Below are 18,659 nucleotides of genomic sequence, written 5' to 3'. Positions count from 1 at the left end.
ATTGTTAATTCATGTCACTAGAAAATTAAATGGATTGGTTGAACACACTTTAGGACTGTTATTCATCATTGCTAATGAACAACTTACTTCAGCTCTATAAAAAGCAAGTGTCAGCAGAGTGACCGAAGGGGGACTTGAAGAGAATTATTAGCCTTTGTAGACCTAAACCGCAATGATTAGAAGCTGGAAAAGATGCCAGAAAAAATGGGTTCCAGACTAGTGTCTCCTCAGCTCTCTTCTCAATGAAACCGTATCCCTGGGAAGCAGCACGGCCTAGTGGACGGTGTTCAGGGCTGGGAGTCAGTGGAGCTGGGTTCTAATCCCGGCTCTGCCACTTGCCTGCTGCGTGACTTTGGGAGAGTCGCTCAACTTCTCGACGCCTCAGGCTCCTCACCTGTAAAATGGGGACACTGATACCTGTTCTCCCTCCTTGCTAGAGAGTGCACCCCGTGAAGGGGAGGGACTACGTCCAACCTGAGACCGTGTATCTACCACAGCTCTTAGCACAATGCTTGGCACACCACAAGCACTTAAATAGCACAATTATTATTACTGCTATTATTATTATTATTATCTAAACCAACTCCGTGCTCTGTTCAAATAATTCTCCACACAGTCCACTGCATTCTATCTGACACGGCCCTCCCCTTCTGCCCCGTTCTATGGAAAGTGATCATTCTCCACATTTTCCCTCTTTTTCCAAAAATCCCCGATTTCTCCCTAGTTCAGAATGTCTCCTTTATGAGCCTGATCTTTCAGATTTAGACTTTCCAAGGGAAGAACACCCTTTCCTGAATTTCCAGCCTTGGCATGGGACGCTCATAGCCTCAATTTCTGAGACGCCCGAGTGGGCTCTGGGTCTCGCCGCTTAATAACTGGCGCTTGGTAAGCGCTCATTATATGCCAAGCATTGGGCTAAGTGCTGGGGTCGATACAAGATAATCAAGGTTGGGGGCAGTCCCCGTCCCACATGGGGTTCGCAGTTTAAGTAAAAGGGCACCAAGGTATCACTTCAGCAGTGCTCACAGTGTAAACAGGAAGGTGCTGATAACTCTGTTGCCCAAGCAGTTAGAACAGGATTTTCCCAATCAGATTCTGGTTTGCATATTTCTGCACAGGGGTTTTCCCCAGATTTCCCTGGATAAACATCCATCGGACACTTGAAGACAAAACAGCGGGTCCAATTCTACCGCGCTCTGCCTTCTTCCCGGACAGAGGCGAGAGAAGAGGAACGTGACTCCTGCCTATCCCTGTTCTCCCTCCTCTGTGAGTTCCATGTGGGACGGGGTCTGGGATCTCACCTGATTAACCTGTATCTACCCCAGCGCTCGGAACGGTGCTTGACACACAGTGAGAGCTTAACAAATACCATTTTTAAAAAAAAAAAGAAAAAAGAAGAGAGACAGGAAGCCGAGCCACCTCCATTTAGAGATTAACAGGCGGTGATCGGCTAGCGTGATTTTGTCCATTTGTCCCCAGCAGAGTTAGCCGGTCTACCGACTCCGGAACTGAGTTGGATGCCTCAAGTGAGTGCTGATGTGCAGGATGAGCCAAATGGGGAAAGCCACAGTCAAGGGTGGTGAAGGTGAAATAGGAAGAAGAATAAGAGGTGAGCGGGAGGTGCTTCACAGCAACTGGGGATGAGAATGGGAAACGGGGGCATCCCAAATGGGAAAGGCCAGGTGACAGGAAGCTGTACTAGCGGCGGGAGGTGTCAGAGCGGAGGACCGTACGCCCGAGAAGATTCCGAGGAGCCGAGTGAGCGGGTGGGAACCCATCTGGGGAAGGGACTGGACCGAGTCACACGAGATGACTTCTTGCTTGACTAAGGGCAAATCTTCTCTACCCGAGGCCGAGTGCCTTCAATAAAGACTTAAGAGACGGCGTCCGATCTGATAACCTGGAACCCTTTCCAGGACTTCACACGTAGCAGGCACTTCTTTAATAGCCTAGTTATGAAAAGATACACTCCTGAGACAGGGCAAATGTTGGAAAACAGCTCTGTGCTACAGCAAGAGTTCTCACTGGAAGGTGCGAATTAATAGCCAGACAGCTAAAAGTGACTTTCACTCTCTCCCCACCCACCCAAAACTTGTGCCACACAAAAACTTCCCTTCCACCCTCAAAAGAAAAAAAAAAAAAAGCTCCACACATCTAGAAGCCGATATAGCTTCGATCGGGTCGGCCAGGGGCTCCTCCTCAGATGCCATCCCAAACTGTGCCCGGGACCTCTCCTTAGGATGAGAGTTTAATGGCCCTACGGCCAACTGGCCCCCACATTCCAAAGAGCGCCCTGTGTGCCCCATTTTTCCCACTGATTTTCCCCTTTCTCCCGCCTTTTCCGATCCCGGGGGCGAGGAGGGGGTGGTTGAAGCGGGGGCCCGAAACCCTGACCCAGGGCTCGTCTGTTGAGGGAGGAGAGGCTGGGCCTGGGGTAGTTTTGAACTGCCCAACTTGGGGAATGAGAATCTAAGCTGGAAGCTTTCGCTAACAGTTTTGGTATTGTTCACACGATTTGCAGTTGAGGTTGGCAGCCCCTCCCAGGCTAGCAGATCTGCCCTAACCACAATCTCTTCAGGTCTGAAACCCAACAACCCACAAGTAAAGCCAGGGCCTCTTGCAGCCCCCTCAGAAAGGGAGACCTGCACTCTGGGCTCAGCCAATTGAGAACGAACCAGTCAGCACCAAAACGTTATCACTGGCTACAGCCTGTGGCCAGGTTTCCTGCTACCTCCCCATTGATCTGTGCTCCCCTGGCTTTCGCCGAGCCGGACTCTAGGGGGAAAGAACAATACACCGTATCTCGGGCCGGTCGGGGCACAGAGATCCTCTGGGCCCCACTTTATCCCAGGAAAAATAAATAAACGAACCGGGGTTCCAGGGAAGCAGAAGGAGATCCCCTTACCCACTCTAATTTAGCACCAGGGACGTTGGGCACATAGGGGGAGCGGTTATTTATCCGACGGCCGTTAAACAGACGTAGCGCCCACCGGGTGCGCCGGGTACGGTTCGTGGGAGTGGGGGTGTTCAGAGTCTGTCAAGGGCAAGGAGATGGGGAAGAGGAAAGTTAAAACAGCGGTCTCTTCTGGACAAGGCCTCGGTGCTGAACCGAATTCCGGTCTCCCCCGAGAGGAAGAGGAATGCTCTCAGGCGGTCCCGGGGACTTCCAAAGGAGACTTCGCCTCCCACTGCCCCCCGCTCGGGGCTCCAACCGCTGTGTGACCCCGGGCGAGTCGCTTCACTTCTCTGTTCCCTCATCTGTAAAATGGGGATTAATCTGAGAGCCCCGTGTGGGACAGGGACCGCGTCCAACCTGATTAGCCCGATTAGAACAAGTAAGCGCTTAACAGCGACCACCGTTATTATTATTCATTATAAAGGGCACGGCTTCAGCGGGACCCGGAGTCCAGCGAAGGGCCGGGGGCTCTGAGAACCCGCAAACGAACACTGGCTAACGGCGACGAAAGTTCGAACCTAGAAAAAAGCTGAGTAAGCCCGGGAGAGCTTCCCTCCTTCCCGCTGGTCTCTTTCCCCCTCCGCTCTAATCCTAAACCCAGGCAAAACAGGAGGGAGACACAGAGGGGAAAGAGTCTAAACGAACGGCTGAAAATCCCCAAGGCAGAGATTCCTCTCCTGCTGCGACTGCGGCTGCCTCTGGGGCCGTGGGATGGGACCGGCGCTTTAGGAAGCGGGGGGACCTTTAACCCGCCCGGTGCAAATGTTTCTCAGGTGCAGGGCCGGTGTCATTACGAGGTAATAGAGTGCCACACAGTGGCGAGACGGAAAAGGCCACGGCGGTGGCCGAGGAGACGCGGGGGGAAAGCAAACGGGCGAAGGAGGAAAAGGGCGGGCAGGTCCCAAAGGCCATCTGGAAGAGAATCAGCTTTCCACTGCTTCCCCGCCCCGCCGCGAGTCGTGCAAGGCGGAGGTCTGCCTGAGGGAAGAGGGCCCCGCAGACGACCGAGCGGCCGAGCCGGGCTCGGGTACTCACCTCGCCCGGGCTCAGGCCGCCCAGGCCGTTCTCTTGCTCGGAGTCTTTCCCGGATTCCGTTCCCTGGGAGGAACGGGGTTGGGAGGGATGGATCCAGATCTCCAGCCGGGTGGTGTCGTCCCCGACGTGCCGGAAGGTGGGCTTCCCGCTCTTCCTCCAGTGGCCGGGACTCAGCTCCGCCTCCTCGAGCTGCTTCTTTTCCATCTGCTCGGCCTGCGGGGACGCACGTGCACGCAGACAGAGACACACACGCGCCCGTGTGACCAGACGATCTAGGGAATGAACGCGATGATCTCACCTGTGCCCGGTGACCGGGGCGGGGAATGGGAAAGGTAAGGACCTCCCCCAGGGTCTAAATAACACCAGGGCTCCCCTGGCCTGATCCCTCAGAAACTATTAATTCTCCGAATTAAGCGCGAGGATGTCGGCCCCTGGAGACCCTGCAGAAAGGCCTCATTTGCCCCAGAGCCCCCTCCCGTGATCCCCCGGCTCTTCACCAGTCATTTTTTCTAATGGTATTTGTCGAGCGCTTACTACGTGCCGGGCGCCGTACTCGGAGCCGGGGAAGACCCGGGCTAATCAAGTTGGACCCAATCCGCCTCCCACATGGGGTTCGCAGACTTAATCCCCATTTCACAGATGAGGTAACCGAGGCCCGGAGAAGTGAAGCGACTTCCCCGAGACCGCGCGGCAGACAGATGGCGGAGGCGGGATCGGAACCCAGGTCCCGCTGACCCCCAGGGCCGTGCCCTATCCACTAGGGTACGCCCCTTCTCCGTGTCCTTGGAAATCGGGGAGGGGACCCCGAGGAGGACGTACCAGTCCGGGGGTCCTACTCACCTTGCGCTTGGTCTCTTCAAACAGGCTCATGAGACTCTCTTTGGCGGTGAGGATAGGGTTGCTGGCAGCTAGGCTCCGCATGTAGTAGTACACGGCATCCAGCTTCCTTCTCTGGAGAAACAAGTCAGACACGCTTGGTCAGTTCTTTCCTCTAGCTTGGCCCCGGGTAGCCCGGCCTCTAAGACCACTTTCCTCTCCCCCAGGCTGCACCTAGGAAGCTCCGATCAGAACCGGGAAACTCCCGCTGGAAGGGGAAGGAGGAGGAGAAGAGAAAAAGAGAGACACAGAGAGGGGACAAATATAAGACTGGAGCGCTCTCACACAAAGCTACCTTTGTGTCTAGGAACTGAGAGATCCTTCGAGAGATCTGGAGGCAGGGAACCGTCCCAAATCACCGGGGCACAGGCCTGGCCGCCAACCTCTCGCCTTCCCCGCCCGCCCCGGGCCCTCCTTACCGTGTACACTGCCAGCAGAGCCAACTGATTATAGGGACGGCCGTTCTTGGGGGCGATGTGCTGGGCCTTCAAGTACCAGCTGGAAGAGGAAGAGGGGGGAGAATTTCAGTCCTCAGGAGGGACAGGCTCCCTTTCCCCAACCCCCGGCCCCCCCACAGGATTTCCCCCGTCTCAGATGCTGTTAGGGCCCAGTCCCCATAGGACAGCCCTTCCTTGAACAGCAGAAAATAAAGACAGGGTATTTGTCAAGCGGTAACTACGTGGCGAACACTGTACTAAGAGCAAGAACAGATATACGGACAAGCAGCGTGATCTAATGGATAAAGCACTGGCCTGGAAGCCGGAGGACCTAATCTCAGCTCTGCTACTTGCCTGCTGTGAGACCTTGGACAAGTCACTTATTTCTCTGTCCCTCAGGCTCCTCAACTGCAAAATGGGGGTCCGATACCTGTTCTCCCTCCTACTTGAACGTGAGCCCCATGTGGGATATGGACTGTGTCTAACCTGATTACCCTGTAACCTCTTAGCATAGTGCTTGGCACAGAGTAAGCATTCAATAAATACCATTAAAAAAAAAAAATGCCATTTTTTAAACGAAGAAATGATAATCGGGTTGGACACAGACCCTGTCCCACGTGGAGCTCACAACCCAAAGCAGAGAGAAAGAACAGGTATTTAATCCCACTTTACAGATGAGGAGGCTGAGGCACAAAAAAGGCAAAGGGTTTACCCAAGGTCACACGGCCGGTAATTGCCAGAGCCGGGATGACAGCCCAGGTCTCCCGTCTCCCTGTCTGATGTTCTTTCCACTAAACCAAACTGCTTCTCTGACTAAACCGAGACCGAATGAGGCATCAGAGCAGAGGATCAACATATCTAACACACCGGAATCCTCTAAGCCCACCCCGCAGATGACAACTATCGGCACTAGGTCAGCCCAGAGAGGAGGGAAACGACAGTCCGCCCACCCCTGCGATGAGACGGGATTCCGAATCTTCCTGTGAAGGGCAGGAAGAAGCCGTCGGGGACAGAAAAGTACCTGCGGGCTTTCCCGTAGTTTGTCGTGTCGTTGGCTTGCTCCCGGTACCTGGAAATATCCCCTTGGCAAATCATGCACCGCTGGGCACTGATCAAGGCGTACTTCACCTTTAAGAAAAACAATCAGTACTTTTAGGAATAGTAGGAATGGTATTTATTTAGTACTTTATGTGTGCAGAGTAAAAGAAAGTTAGACACAGATCCTGATCCTCAAGGGGTCTGGCACCAGAGAATGGCTGTAGGTGTAGGACAGGCTCCAAAAAGGCCAAAAAGAATATCCAATTAAGCTCCTTGTGGACAGGGAACGTGTCTTCGTTGTTGTAACCCCAAGTGCTTAGTACAGTGTTTTGCACACTGTAAGAGCTCAATACGACTGACTGAATGAATGAATAAATGAACAAACCACCCCCGTGAAGGACAGAATGACATGGAGCAGCAGCTTCCGGAGAAATCCAGAAAAAGACCGCATCCAGTTCACCCCAGGACGGGGCCCGCCAGGAGCCGTGGAGGTGCCGGGGGGCTCGTTTACTAGCCGAGCACCCACCCAGCCGGTTGGTTGAGAGGGAGGGTAGCGCCCGCCGGCACCCAAGCCCGGAAGGGCGGGAGGGCCGGGGCTGGCTTACCGTCTTCCGCAGCGGCTTGCTGCGAATGGCCATCCCGTCCATGTAGTCTTCCAGTTTAAACTGATAGGTCACCTGCAGTTTCTGCAGCAGACTATCAAAGAAGCTGGTGCCCTGCAGAGATGAGAGCGGGAAGAGACTGAGGCTCACAGAGTGCGCTGCCGGCCCAGCCCCCTCAGCAGGAATCCAGGGCCCTCAGAGGAAGAGAAGCCTTACCGAGTCTACTTAAAGCGGCTTTAAAGCACTAAGTCACCTCACCCCCTCCCACCTCACCTAGCTACCCTCTTACTACAACCCAGACCGCACACTTCGCTCCTCTAACGCCAACCTTCTCGGTGTACCTCGATCCCGCAGCCCACCCCTCTCCCACGCCCCGCCTCTGGCCTGGAACGCCCTCCCTCTTCACATCCGACAGACGACTACTCTCCCCGCCTTCAGAGCCTTATTGAAGGCACATCTCTTCCGAGAGGCCTTCCCTAAGCCCTCGTTCCCTTTTCTCCTACGCCCTTGTGGGTCGCCCTGACTCGCTCCCTTTATTCATCCCCCTTCCCAGTCCCACAGCACTTATGTACATATCTGTGATTTTTTTTTTAGACTATAAGCTCCCTGTGGGCAGAGAATGCGTCTGTTATATTCTTATACTGCATCCTCCCAACCGCTTAACTCAGTGCTCTGCCCAGAATAACCACTCGACAAATACTACTGACTGATTTTTCTCAGTTGTCACCCTCAGCCCTCACCGGGTGGAGGAGGCATATCTACGGTGCTGGCTGAGGTGCTAACTGGACACAGGACCGTCACTTGCTTTCATCCGGGGTGAGTCTTGTCCTGGCCTGATGGGCGCTATAACGAGGCACATCAGATCCTTGCCAGGCTCTGGTCCTCGAGGGTCTCCCCTGAATTTAGCAGGCCCAGTCAATCAGTCGTATTTACCGAGCACTTACTCTGTGCAGAGCACTGGACTGAGCGCTTGGGAGTACAATAGGACAGAGTTGGAAGACGATCCCCCGCCCACAACGAGCCAACAGTCCAGAGGACCTCACAAGAACCGAGGTCAGACTGTTCCCTGATCCGAGTTTAGCCCCGACCGTGTTATTCTCGGAAGGAGCCTGTCAAGCAGGGGATGCCTCAGTCCTGCCCGCGGGATGCTGCGGCTCAATCCCAAACCCTCCCCCCGGCACGATCCGTCCGACAGGATCGGGGAGCCTTACCTCATCGAGCAGCTCCAACAACCTGCTTCGGATCCGCTCCGTGTCCTCAGCGGCCGTCTCTTTGAGGAACTGCCGGAATTTCTCGATGACCTGATAAAAGGCGTTCTTCCAGAGAATCTGGTCCACGTTCTGGTTGTCGGAGAACTCGATATCCATGAGGATGCAGCGTTCGTACAGCTGGAGCAGCTCCACTCTGCATGAAGGCAAAGCCGACTGCCGGTTACAAAGCCACCCGAGGCCCCGCTCAAACCCAGGTTCAAGCTTCCTACCGCTGCCAGTCTCCCTCGGCGGGAAGTCTCCGGCCTCTCCGACCACCCCGATCAGGGGACCCTGTGGCCGAAGCACCGTCCCACTCTGAAGACTGCTTGGCCCGAGAAGGCAGCGGTCTTGAGTTTTCAGCCCACGGAGCCCTCACTCCAACTCGACTAACTATCCCGAGGCAAGATCTCCCGGCCCGACTGAACTTCTTTCTCAGCAGACCGGAAGTCCCTTAGACCCTGCTTTCCTCAACCACCTCCGGTCACCACGCCTGCTCAACGCTGGATTGTTTTATTTAGAGAGGTTGGGCAAGGGGCTCCCCACATATGTCCAGTTTTGACCTGCCCCTCGACTCCCCCTCACCCCTCCAATCCCCCCAGCCTTTGGCGGTCGATATCCCTGGAGAAGCACGGTGGGGCGATCACAGCCTTTTTTTTTAATGGTATTTGTTAAGCGCTTACTCTGTGCCAGGCACTGTACTAGGCGCTGGGGTAGGTACAGGATAATCAGGTTGGACACGGTCCTCATCCCACATGGGCCTCCCAATCTTGGTCCCCATTTTCTGGATGAGGAAACTGAGTCCCAGAGAAGTGAAGTGACTCGCCCAAGGTGACCCAGCAGACAAGCGGCGGAGCCGGGATTAGACCCGAGGTCCTCCGGCTCCCAGACCCGCGCTCTCTCCACCGGGCCACACCGCTTCTCGGCTGGTCTTCTGAGCCGCAGGGCCCGCCCCACCCCAAGCTCCTTCCCGTCACCCGGAGGGGATGCCAAATACCTAAGCTGGGCCATCTTCTCCAGACCCTCGGGGCTGATCCGGTCCCGGGACAGCAGATTGCTGAGCTGCAGCTCCTGGTTGTCGGCCAGGCGGAGGAGCCGGTGGAGCTCCTGCTGCTGCAGGTTCCTCACGTGCTGCTCCACGTCCTCGGCGCTCAGGGGATTGGCGGGAAGGGGACCGCAGACGTACTGTCCCGACGGGGCGGGATAGCCGGGGTAGTAAGTCCCCGGGTACAGGCCGTTCGTGGGTCCCATCGGATACTGTAGAGGCGAATAGCCCGGAAAGGGATACTGGGGGCCGGGGCCCGGGGGCCGGGGGTAATAGTAGGGGTTGTCCGAGTTCTGAAACTTGTAATAGGAGGTTTGAGCCTGGCGGGAATCCCCCCAGGAGGTGGGGCTGACTTCGTCGTCCGTGTCCAGAAAGTGCAGCTGGCAAGTCTGGCTCTTCAAGGCCGGCTTCTGGTCGGGGTTGTTGGGGTCCCACAGGCGGCGGGTGGTGCCTCCCCGGCTCCGACCTCGGGCCCCCTTCCCGGCGAGCCCAAACAGGAGCCTGGGACCCGACAGGGCGGCCTCCGGGGAACCGGCCGTGCCGGCCGCCAAGGACGTCTGGGGAGGCAGGATCAGGATGCCCCGGCCCCGGCCCCGGCCCCGGCCGTCTCGGCCGGGGGTGGCGCTCTCCAGCCTCTCGGGAGCCCGGCCCGCGCCACCCGAGGCCTGCTCGGGCTTCAGTCTGTCCGTCCTCCCGGCGGGCGCGTCCTTGTTCATGGCCTCGGCGTCGAAGGTGACCCGCAGGGCCCCCCGGTTCTCCTTGCCGGTGCTTCTCCGCTCCCCTTCCGCGCGACCGGACCAGCTCCTCTCGGAGGGCCTCTTCCTCTCCGAGCTCCGCCTGGGCCCGGAGCTCTGGGGCTCATCGGCCCGGTCCTCGTCCAAAGAGTCGGTGGAGGACAGGGACACCTGCTTCTGCGGCCGCGGCCGCTCCTTGGCCCGCTCCGGCCGCCTGCGCCGACCCCCGCCGTCCGGCCCGCCGGCTCCCTCGGTGCTGTTGTTGCTCCCGGCGGAGCTGGTGCTGCAGGTGCGGTTGCGGTTCCGGCGCTTGTCCGAGCGCGAGTAGCGCTTGGCAGAGCCCGGCTTCCCCTGGGCGGTGGCGTCGCTCTCCCTCCTCGGCCCCTCTCCCTTCTCCCCAGAGCCGCTCCGCAGCCGGTCGCCGCTCGGACTCTTCTCGCCCGCCCTGCTCTCGCCCCTCTCTTTCCCCAAGCCCCGTTCGGGCTCCTCGTCTTCCTCCACCCTCAGCTGCTCCACCTGGCAGAGGAGCTCCTCCTCGTCGGCCCGGCCAGCTGACTCTTTGGCAACGGTCTGCAGTCCCCGCCCGGGCTGGTAGATTTTCAGGTCGGGCTTCTTGGTTCTCTTAACAATCCTGAGGGCTCGATCTTCCTGCCCAGAGGTTTTCGGCAAAGGCTCCGGATCTTTAGGCTCTGCATCTGCGGGGCCATTAGGTCTCTGGTCATCTCCTCCCTTGGAGGACTCTTCGAGACCCTGCATGCCGTTCCCTATGGCTGCGGGCTCTGGATCACCGGCAGCTCGATCCCTCAAAGTCTCACATTGATTTCCTTCCCCTGCTAAGGGCTCCTTGGATCTGGATTTGTTTCTCAGGCGGGAGAGGCCGGGCTTGTAGATTTCCAGATCCGGGCGTCTGTTATCTTTCCGCTGCCTGGGCTCCTTCACGTTTTCTGCAAGAGTTGCGGGGAGGGCGGGAGGGCCGGGAAGAGGAGGAGGCAAGGAGAGAGAGAAACAGAGAGGAGTCACTCTGGTTACATAATGGAAAACAGGGGCAAAAAATTACACATCCAAAAGATCCCGCTGGTGGGCAAGAAGGAAAAGGTCCTCCGGGCCTTGGAGGGAAAACCAATTTGGAAATGGAAACAAAAGTGGAAACTGAGGTGGAGATAAGTACAAACTGGTGCTCTGGAGGAATTTAGCAAAATTAGGGCTCTTTGCGCCTGGGTTGGGAAAGCAGGAAAATCTGAACACGAAGGTTGATCTCAATGTTGTACTCTTGGCTCGAGATATCTGTTTTTCCTCCATATTCATTGCTTCTCTATGAGGAATTCGACTAGGAACGAACCTGACCGAGTGACAAGCAATCCGCAGACTCTTCTAGGGGAAATTCTCACTGAGGCAGAACACGGTGGTTTGAAATAACAGCATCCCGTGATAATTCCCTTGACGTTATTAACCCCTCTCCCCCAACCCCTCATGTTGACTCACTGCAGCCTGTGAAAAAGCTCTTTTCATGGCCTGAATGAAGCCCCTCCAGGCTAGGGGCCCCGGCTCCAGACTTCCCTGCTTCATCTCAGCTTGTTCTCCTCCTGCCTCCACCTCTTCACTTGTTTTTCATTCTATTTCACAAAACCTCAGGCACGTCGACCATTTGAACAAAGGAGAAAAGCGACGTGCTTAGAGTGATGCACGAGCCCACGAGGCCTCTCCTGGAGACCGCTACCCTAAACATACCAAAGCAAACTGAAGGGGGAGTCAGGGCAAAATCCACTCGTTTTCACAAACTTCCTGACGGAAATGCGTCCACGGTGGGGACGGTATTCTGAGGCTTGGTCACCTAAACACTTCATTAGGAGGTTGAGGACCACTGCTGCCATGACAACAGACTATGGGCTAAAAAAAAAAAAAAAAAAGAGGAGCAAGTCCCCCCAGAAAACAACAGAAAGATGCGACCGACTTTCGCACACCCAATTCCGGGCTCAGAGGCAAAGACAGCTTAAAGTCTGTATCCTCGGGTTCTTTTCCAAAACTCCCCTTGTGACACGACTTTCAGTACAGTAAGTGATTCAATCTTCTGTAGTTGTCAGATTCTCTGTCTCTGAAGTGGAGGCAGTACACTGCTTGCCACCACTCCTAGGGGAACGTGACTGGGCTTAGTAAAAATGTTAGCATGATGGTAAATTTCTCAAAAAGGACGCTTTATAAATACCCAGTGCCATTACAAAAATACAACCTAAAGCGGCACAGGAGAAGGGGTACCAGGTTCAGCATGTGCTTGGAGTTTAACTGTTGCTCACTCATGAATCTCTCCACCACACCAAAAAATAGAAATTAAAAAATTGAAAAAACATTACCGCAGTCAGGAGAACTGAGAGGAAAACAAATTACATAGAGTAGGTTTGCCGGAGAAACAAAAACAAAAGGCCGATAAAGCCAACAGCTGGTCAGCCAGATCAGTTCTGAAGAAAATCCCGCCTCTCACCCCAAACAGCATCTGTTGTTCGAGGTGGGGCAAGAGAGCTGCAAATCCTCAGATTTCACAGGACGGGACGGGGCCCGACGCAATTACTATCAGCACCGCGCATATTGAACGTGTGTCTATCAAGTGCACCGTGCATGTCCTAGGCGCTTGGGAAATACAACAGAAGAGACGTGGTCCCTGCCCTTGAGGAGCTTCCACTCTAATGGGGGGCAAGACAGGAAAAGCACTGAAACGGATGAGAAAGACAAAAGCAAGCAATTCAATAAATAATAAACAAACACACACGTGTGCTTGGGTGGCTGGTAGGGTGACCTGGAGAGGAAATTGGGGGGGCGGTTAATCGGGGAGCAGCTCCTGGAAGAGGTGGCTTTTAAGGAGGACTCTGGGGCTGGGGGGAAGGGGCATGGTTTAGCAGAGGTGGGGAGAGAGGGAGTTCCACGCAGGCAGGAAGACTTGAGTAATGGGCGGGAGACAGGAGCGCAGAAGAGAAGCAGCATGACCTACTGGATACGGCACGGGCCTAAGAGTCAGAAGGACCTGGGTTTTAATTATGCCTCCACCTCATCTGCTGTGTGACCCTGGGCAAGTCACTTCCCTTCTCTGTGCCTGTTTAATTCATCTATAAAACGGGGAGACTGTGGGCCAGGGAGGGACTATGTCCAACCTGACTACGCTGCATCTACCCAGCGTTCAGTACAGTGCCTGGCATACAGTGAGTGCCATTTAAAAAAAAAGTGATATATGGTTAGAAAGTTAGCTTGCAAGAGGTGAAGAGTGTGAGCTGGAGTGCAACAGGAAAAGAGACAAGATAGGTTTGACAGCTGGGAGAGTCTTAATACCACTGGAATTTAAGGATTGGATTTCAAGGCTCTCCACCAGATCGCCCGTTAAGCATTTCATTCCTATCCTCCACCCTTGTGTACAGAAGTTATTTTCTTTCAATGACTTATTTATTCATCTATTTCATCCTGTGCTACCTATTATATCCTTGTTTCTTCCTCCTGCTTCCTCTGTTTGTAAATAGTTTGTCCCTGTCTCCCCCATTAGATTGCAAACTCTTTGATGGCAGGAAACTTGTGTTTTGCTTCTTTTGTACTCCCCCCAAGTACTGAGTACAGTGTTTTGCACACACTAGGTGCTTAGTACTTATACCGCTGCCTGATTGGAGTTTTTGTTTAGTTTGAAGACATAAGGGTTTTTTGAGGAGGGGGATGATGTGTTCCAGTTAGGACTTATAGGCAGATGAAGGCTACCAGAATGGCCCGGAGAACTCTGGAGAGGAAGAACTGGCAAGCTCTAGAGACCTATTGAAAAGATGCTGCGACACAAAGCCGAGATAAATGATGCCAAAGAACTGAGAAAATATAAAATCACCATGCAAATTCAAGGTAACGACACTATCGTTATTATCATTACTGATCACACTAGAGAGAGTCAAAGGCGGCCTCAAGGTTTTGAGCTTGTGGGGAGAAATGTATGGCGGTGACGACAAGAGTCTCGCTGCGGGCATGGAATGTGTCTGTTATACTGTACTCTCCCAAGAGTTCAGTACAGTGCTCTGTACACAGTAAACGCTCAATAAATACAACTGGTTGATTGACCGGGTGACCATAACGATGGAAATGTTAGGAGCAGGATAAGGTTTAGAAGGGAAGATAAGGAGTTCAGTTTTTAACCTATGTCAGTGAGGCATCCAGGGGGAGATGTCCTGAAGGCAAGAGTAGATTCGAGGTGAGAGGGGACAGGCCTAGTGAGGTAGGCTTGGGAGTCACCCACAGAGAGACGGAAGACAAGCGTAAGGGACACACACAAGTAAAGGCTGATCGGAAGGTGGGTGAATAGAAGCGGCGTGGCCTAGTGGAGAGAGCACGGGGCTGGGAGTCAGAAGGACCTGCGATCTAATCCTAGCTCCACCACTTGTCTGCTGTGTGACCTTGAGCAAGTCACTTCACTTCTCTGTGACACAGTTACCTCATGTGCAAAATGGGGATTAAATCTGCCTCCCTCTGACAGACTGTGAGACCCATGTGGGACGGGGACTGTGTGCATCCTCAGTATTTTCTATCTACCACAGCAATTAGTGCAGTGCCTGGTAAACACTTAACAAGAACCATAGAAAACCAACAACGAAAACAGATGAAAAGCAAGCAAAGACTGAGGATGATGAGTAGAAACAAGTAAGACCAAGGCTGAAGAGAATTTCTAAGAGGACGGAGTGATCGACAACGTCAAAGGCAGCCCAAAGATCCCGGATTAGGGGAAAACAGAGTCCGTTAGATTTGGTCAAAAAAACCCCGAGCCACTGGAGATCTCAGCGGGACTTCAATAAGGTAAAGGGGACAAAAATCCAGATTGTAAGAGGTGAGAAGAGGGTTAATGGAGAGGAAGTAGATCAGCATTTAAAGATAACCTGTTCAAGGAGCTGGGACAGGATCAGAAATTATAATTGTGGTATTCATTAAGCATTAACTACATGTCAAGCACCACACTAAGCACTGGGGTAGGTACGATACAATCAGATCAGCCAACATAGGGCTCACAGTCTAAGTAGGAGGGAAACCAGGTATCTAATCCCCACTTCAAAGTTGAAAGTCACAGAGAAGTGACTTGCCCAGATTCACACAGAAGGTAAGCGATGAAGTCAGGATTAGAACCCAGATCTTCTGACATCCAGTCCTCTGTTCTTTCCACTAAGCCACAAGGCATGGGAGCAAGGAGGTGGGGAGATGGACAGAGTGGTGGGGGAGGAGGACTGACTTTTTCCACTATGAAGACTTTGGGAAGTTTAGAAGCCGAGGGGGAAGGAGCCAGAGGTGAAGGAGACTTTTAGGATATTGATAAGACGGGGGAGGAGTAAGGGAACAATCTACTGACTGTGGAATATTTATATTAATGTTTGGACCCCACCCACACAGGGAGACAGGGAATCTGTCTGTTTACTGTTACACTGTACTCTCCCAAGTGCTTAATACAGTGCTCTGCACACAGCAAGTGCTCAATAAATGGGATTGATTGATGCAAAATTACTACTTACAGAGTTCCCTACTAGAGGCTTAAAACTGATAGTTCATTCATTGAGTCGTATTTACTGAGCGCTTACTGTGTGCAGAGCCCTGTACTAAATGCTTGGAAAGTACAGCTCGGCAACCAGTAGAGAAAATCCCTACCCAACAACGGGCTAACAGTTCTGTACAGGGTCTCCAACAGCAAATTCTCAACAGAGGAATCCCTGACCGTTAGCTGGGGGAAGACTGTTCCTTCTTCCCTGGTTTCTCGGACATCTCTGAATTTACAAAGGAGGAGGACGGCAAGGGAAGAGGGGCCTGGATGCCTACTTTACTCTGGTAACCTGCCTTGGTGAGGGCTGCCTAACCAGCAATAGTAGTAGTAACAGTAATAGTATTTATTTTGTACTATGTGCAAAGCACTGTAATAAGCACTGGGAAAAGAATAGATGGATAAGGTATAGACCTGACCCCTGGCCCCCAAGGGGCTTAAAAGCTAATCAGTGGTAGAAGCAGCATGGCCTAGTGGAGACAGCACGGGCCTGGGAATCAGAAGGACCTGGGTTCTAATCCCAGCTCCGCCACTTCTCTGCTCTGTGACCTTTGGCAAATCAGTTAACTTCTCTGTGCCTCATTACTGGATCTGTAAAATGGGGATTAAGACCGTGAGCCCGACGTGGGACACGGACTGTGTCCGACCTGATGGGCTGGAGATCTAGCCCAGTGCTTAGTGCTGTGCCTGGCACATAGTAAGTGCCTCACAGATACCCTTAAAAAAAAATAAACTTATGATGCTAATTCAGCCACTTGTCTGCTGCGTGACTTTGGACAAGACACTTCCCTGTGCCTCCATTTCCCTCTCTGTAAAATGGGGATTAAAGACCTGTTCTCCCTCCCCCTTAATAAGTGGGCCTCACGTGAGACTGGGACTTTCTGATCTACTTATCCCAGTGCTTAGTAGAGTGCTTGACACATAATGAGCACCTAACAAATATCACAGTGGTGAGAACCTGTCTACCAACTGTTGCACTCTCATCTCCCAAGTGCTTAGTACAGTGCTCTGCACATAGTAAGCGAGTGGCCTAGCGGTTAAAGCATGGGCCTGGGAGTCAGAAGTACATGGGTTCTAAACCCGCCCCCACCACTTGTCTGCTGTGTGATTTTCGGCAAGTCATTTAACTTCTCTGTGCCTCACTTACCTCACTTGTAAAATGGGGATTATTAATAATAATAATAATTTTGGCATTTAAGCACTTACTATGTGCCAGGCACTGTACTACACACTGGGATGGATACAAGCAAATCGGGTTGGATATACGGTCCCTGACCCCACGTGGGGCTCACGGTTTTAGTCCCCATTTTATAGAAGAGGTAACTGAGGCACAGAGAAGTTAAGTGACTTGCCCAAGAACACACAGCAGACAAGTGGCAGACCGGGATTAGAACCCATGACCTTCTGGCTCCCAGACCCATGCTCGGTCCACTACGCCACGCTGCTTCTCACCCTCCTCTCATTAAGACCGGGAGCCCCATGTGGGTCAGGGACCGTGTCCAAGCGGATTACCCTGTATCTCCCCCAGCGCTTAGGACAGTGCCTGGCACACAGTAAGCGCTGAACAAACGCCGTTAAAAAAAAGGGCTTAATAAACACCACTGATGATATAGCTCTTAAAAAAGAGGCCTTAATAAACACCACTGATGATGATAGCTCTTACTATAGTGCTTGACACCCTTGAGCATCTAACAAACACCAGTTATGAGAATGACTGCCAGCTCTTTTGTATCGGACTCTCCCAAGCTCTCAGTACAATGCTTTGTACAGTAGTCAATCGATAAACACCATTGGTGGTGATGACGACGATGATGATACGAAGTGCTGACTGAGGGCCGGGCACTCACCTAAGCACTCGGGGGAGTACAGGGGAGTAAATGAACAGGATCTAAGAATAAGGAAGGTGGGGGAAAATCAGGACACAGCATCTGTTCCCTTCCCACTCTGGCTGGGGATCCCTTCTTCAGGAGGAGGGGATGGGGGGGGGGTCTGGGGGAGGGGAAGGAGGGCAGGGAAAGGAGGGCAGGGAAAGGAGGGGAGGGAAAGGAGGGGAAGAAGGGGAGGGGAAGGAGGGGAGGGGAAGGGAAGGAGGGGAAGGGAAGGAGGGGAGGGGAAGGAGGGGAAGGAGGGGAAGGGAGGGAGGGGAAGGGAGGGAGGGAAAGGAGGGGAGGGAAAGGAGGGGAGGGAAAGGAGGGGAGGGAAAAGAGGGGAGGGAAAGGAGGGGAGGGAAAAGAGGGGAGGGAAAAGAGGGAGGGAAAGAAAAGGAGGGGAAGGAGGGGAGGGAAAGGAAGGGAAGGAAAGGAGAGGAGGCGAGGGAAAGGAGGCGAGGGAAAGGAAAGGAGGGAAAGGAGGGGAGGGAAAGGAGGCGAGGGAAAGGAAAGGAGGGAAACGAGGGGAGGGAAAGGAAAGGGGAGGGAAAGGAGGGGAGGGAAAGGAGGAGAGGATATGGAGGGGAGGGGGAAGGGAAAGAGAGTGCTCTGCACGTAGTAAGTGCTCAATAAATACAACTGAATGAAGGGAAGGGGGAGGGAGGGAAAGAGGGGAGGGGGAAGGGAAAGAGGGGGAGGGGGAAGGGAAAGAGGGGGAGGGGGAAGGGAAAGAGGGGAAGGGGCACCGAGGGGGCGCCTCCCTAACCGTGGGCCCGGTGGAGCGGGCGTCCCGGGGCAGCGGGCCTCCACCCCCCTTAGACGGTGAGCTGGCCGGGCGCAGGGACCGTGGCCCCCAACTCCGCCGCATTGTCCCAAGACCTCCCGGCTTACCGGGGCGCTCGTTCAGCGCTCACTCTGTGCCACGCGGTCCGCACAGCTGGCAGGCGCTCGCTCCGGGCCGCCGACGGGCTGAGCGGCCGCCTGGGGCCGGGGGGGGGGGAGGGGGGGCGGGGAGGGGGGAGGGGGGGCGACCCCGACCACCGTGGGAACCGTTTCCCGGGCAACGCCCCCCCCCCCGGGCGGGGCCGGGGGCCCGGAGGACCAGCCGGGGCCGGACGAGGGCGGCCCGCCTCACCTCGGCTCCCGGGCCGCGGGGCCAAGGCGGCCAGGATCCCCCTCAGCTCCGCCGCCGAGATCCGGACGCGCTCCAGCCCCTCCGCCATCTTCGCTCCGCCGCCGCGCGCACGCGCAGCCGCGAAAGCACGGCGCGCGCCGGGCGGGGAGGAGG

General features: G+C 54.5%; 1 protein-coding gene across 2 annotated transcripts in view; it reads right to left on the bottom strand.

Annotated features, from left to right (window-relative positions):
• SMG6 (SMG6 nonsense mediated mRNA decay factor) overlaps nucleotides 1-18,608 on the bottom strand; it is a 173,624-nt gene extending 155,016 nt beyond the window's left edge. For both annotated transcript variants that reach the window (XM_029082026.2, XM_039914430.1), the window contains exons 1-8: nucleotides 18,507-18,608; nucleotides 9,189-10,914; nucleotides 8,156-8,348; nucleotides 6,948-7,058; nucleotides 6,326-6,432; nucleotides 5,287-5,365; nucleotides 4,832-4,942; nucleotides 3,992-4,204 (exon numbers count right to left, since the gene is read on the bottom strand). In XM_029082026.2, the coding sequence (XP_028937859.1) occupies nucleotides 3,992-4,204; nucleotides 4,832-4,942; nucleotides 5,287-5,365; nucleotides 6,326-6,432; nucleotides 6,948-7,058; nucleotides 8,156-8,348; nucleotides 9,189-10,914; nucleotides 18,507-18,594 (2,628 nt within the window). In that variant the 5' untranslated portion in view covers nucleotides 18,595-18,608. The remainder of the gene's footprint in view (nucleotides 1-3,991; nucleotides 4,205-4,831; nucleotides 4,943-5,286; nucleotides 5,366-6,325; nucleotides 6,433-6,947; nucleotides 7,059-8,155; nucleotides 8,349-9,188; nucleotides 10,915-18,506) is intronic.
• Nucleotides 18,609-18,659: the final 51 nt, after the last annotated feature.

This window comes from Ornithorhynchus anatinus, chromosome 17 (assembly GCF_004115215.2).
Source record: "Ornithorhynchus anatinus isolate Pmale09 chromosome 17, mOrnAna1.pri.v4, whole genome shotgun sequence".
Taxonomy (NCBI): domain Eukaryota; kingdom Metazoa; phylum Chordata; class Mammalia; order Monotremata; family Ornithorhynchidae; genus Ornithorhynchus; species Ornithorhynchus anatinus.
The sequence above is the reverse complement of the archived record's forward strand: the minus strand, read 5'-3'. Positions and strand labels throughout refer to the sequence as shown.